The sequence below is a fragment of the Crocodylus porosus genome, unplaced genomic scaffold, assembly GCF_001723895.1.
Source record: "Crocodylus porosus isolate Cpor-Errol unplaced genomic scaffold, CroPor_comp1, whole genome shotgun sequence".
Classification (NCBI taxonomy): Eukaryota; Metazoa; Chordata; order Crocodylia; family Crocodylidae; genus Crocodylus; species Crocodylus porosus.
Genome location: NW_017728947.1, coordinates 5,575,306 through 5,577,009, shown reverse-complemented (window position 1 = coordinate 5,577,009; position 1,704 = coordinate 5,575,306). Strand labels below are relative to the sequence as shown.

At 43.1% G+C, this 1,704-nt stretch overlaps 1 protein-coding gene across 1 annotated transcript in view; it reads left to right on the top strand.

Annotated features, from left to right (window-relative positions):
• The first annotated feature begins 518 nt into the window (after nt 1–518).
• The window catches only part of TRPM5 (transient receptor potential cation channel subfamily M member 5), a 75,818-nt gene continuing 74,632 nt past the window's right edge, over nt 519–1,704 (top strand). Inside the window, 1 exon segment of the mRNA XM_019551006.1 lies at nt 519–555. Within this exon segment, the coding sequence (XP_019406551.1) occupies nt 519–555 (37 nt within the window).

The following is a 1,704-nucleotide window of genomic DNA, read 5'->3' as shown; positions in this document are numbered from 1 at the left end:
TACATAGACGTGCTCCAGGAGTGTGTGTGTGGGGGGGGAAAGTGCTTTAATTAAAGAGCTGCTCTAATTAAAGTGCCTGAAGTGTCACGTATATCAGCATCCCTGCACTGAAATATGGTGGCAGGGGCACTTTAACTAAAGTTCAAATGATACACATGATGCTAGAGTTTGCTGGGGCGTGGTAATTATTATGCTCCAGCAAATTCAGGTAATAAAATCTGCTCTGATGTGCTATGATGTGCAGCACATTGGAGCAGCTTTGCTGCATGTGTATAGGTGCCTACAAAGACTAGAGTCACATTGTGCTACAACTTCTAAGCAGTTCCTAGTTTCAGAAGTCCATGGTAGATACAAAGAGGGGAAAATATTAAAATAAAATACGAATTATTCAAAAGAAACAAAAGGAACTTGCTTTGGTGGATACCGTGACTCTCCCAAACTATACCAAAATATATTGGAGCTCTTATCCTTCAGTGTTGCATTATTTCAGAGCACCTGACTGTACCAGCAATCACACCATGACTCTGATGGAGGACACAGGAGCAAAACATTGCGGTAAAGACAAGGAAGATGTACTCAGAAAGGAACTGCCATACTGCACAGGAGAAATTGACTTCGTAGCATCTGGAAAGAAACGTGGAAAGGTATTCTGCTTCTTCCATTAAGGAATTTCAGGCTCTTTAGTTATCTTATCATTACTATGGTAGCATGGAGAGGTCAAAAAATCAGGACTGGGATTTCACAGTGCTTGGTGCTATACAAGTACATATGAAGATATATCCCTGAACTAAAATAAGATGCAAAACAATAGTAATAACATTGTTTGCCTAAAAAGACTTGCCATGTACTTTATGTGGTAATGCTGAAATGGCTGATAGTTTTAGTTTATTGAACCCATCCCACCTTTCTTTTAGAACAATTGCCAGTTTAACCTCTTCTCTTATCAAGCTACTGTTTTTTTCACTTTTTAAAATGTAACCTTTACTCATTTTATTAAAAACTCTCCCATAACTTCCTACCTCCCGCTTCTCATAGAGTCATTTGTTGCCATCTGCCCAGTTTACATTAGAAGTCCATTGGTTGGACTTTACTTAGCAAAATTCTCCCCTATGCCCAATCTTCCACAGTCCCTACATCAGCTCCAGAAGTCCTGTCCTCCAAGGCTTGAACCAGCAACAGCATGGAATTCTGAGGGCAGCTTTCAAGGCTAGGCACAGAAGTTACACATAAACCAATTTAAGTAATTAGAAACTGGTTTAAATCTGTAACAGAACAGAAGTTCAGTGCACATAAACCAATTTCAAAATGACTGAAACTGGTTTAAGATAAACCTAGCTGAATGTAGTATCAGACTTAACTGATTGAGGTAAAACTGGTTTATGGAACTTCTGTCCCAGACCCTTCCTGGTTTAAGTTAAATCGGTGTCCCCCAGCATCCCGGCAAGTTTTTCAGCCTTGGGCTGAGCTGTGCTTTCTGCTCTAGAGACCAGGACTGGCCTTGCCCCTTGGCTCTGTAGCCAGGGCAGGGGCATGGCCAGATGCCAGCCCAACATGGCCCCTTAAGGTGAAAGGGGCAGGGATGGGGTTTATTCCCCCGCTCCCTCCCCTCTTCTCCCCCAGAACACCCCAGCCAGGGTCTGCCTGACCAAGGCGGAGCAGTCCCTGTCAGGCATGTTCCCTCCCACCCCCCAAAGGTCAGAACCA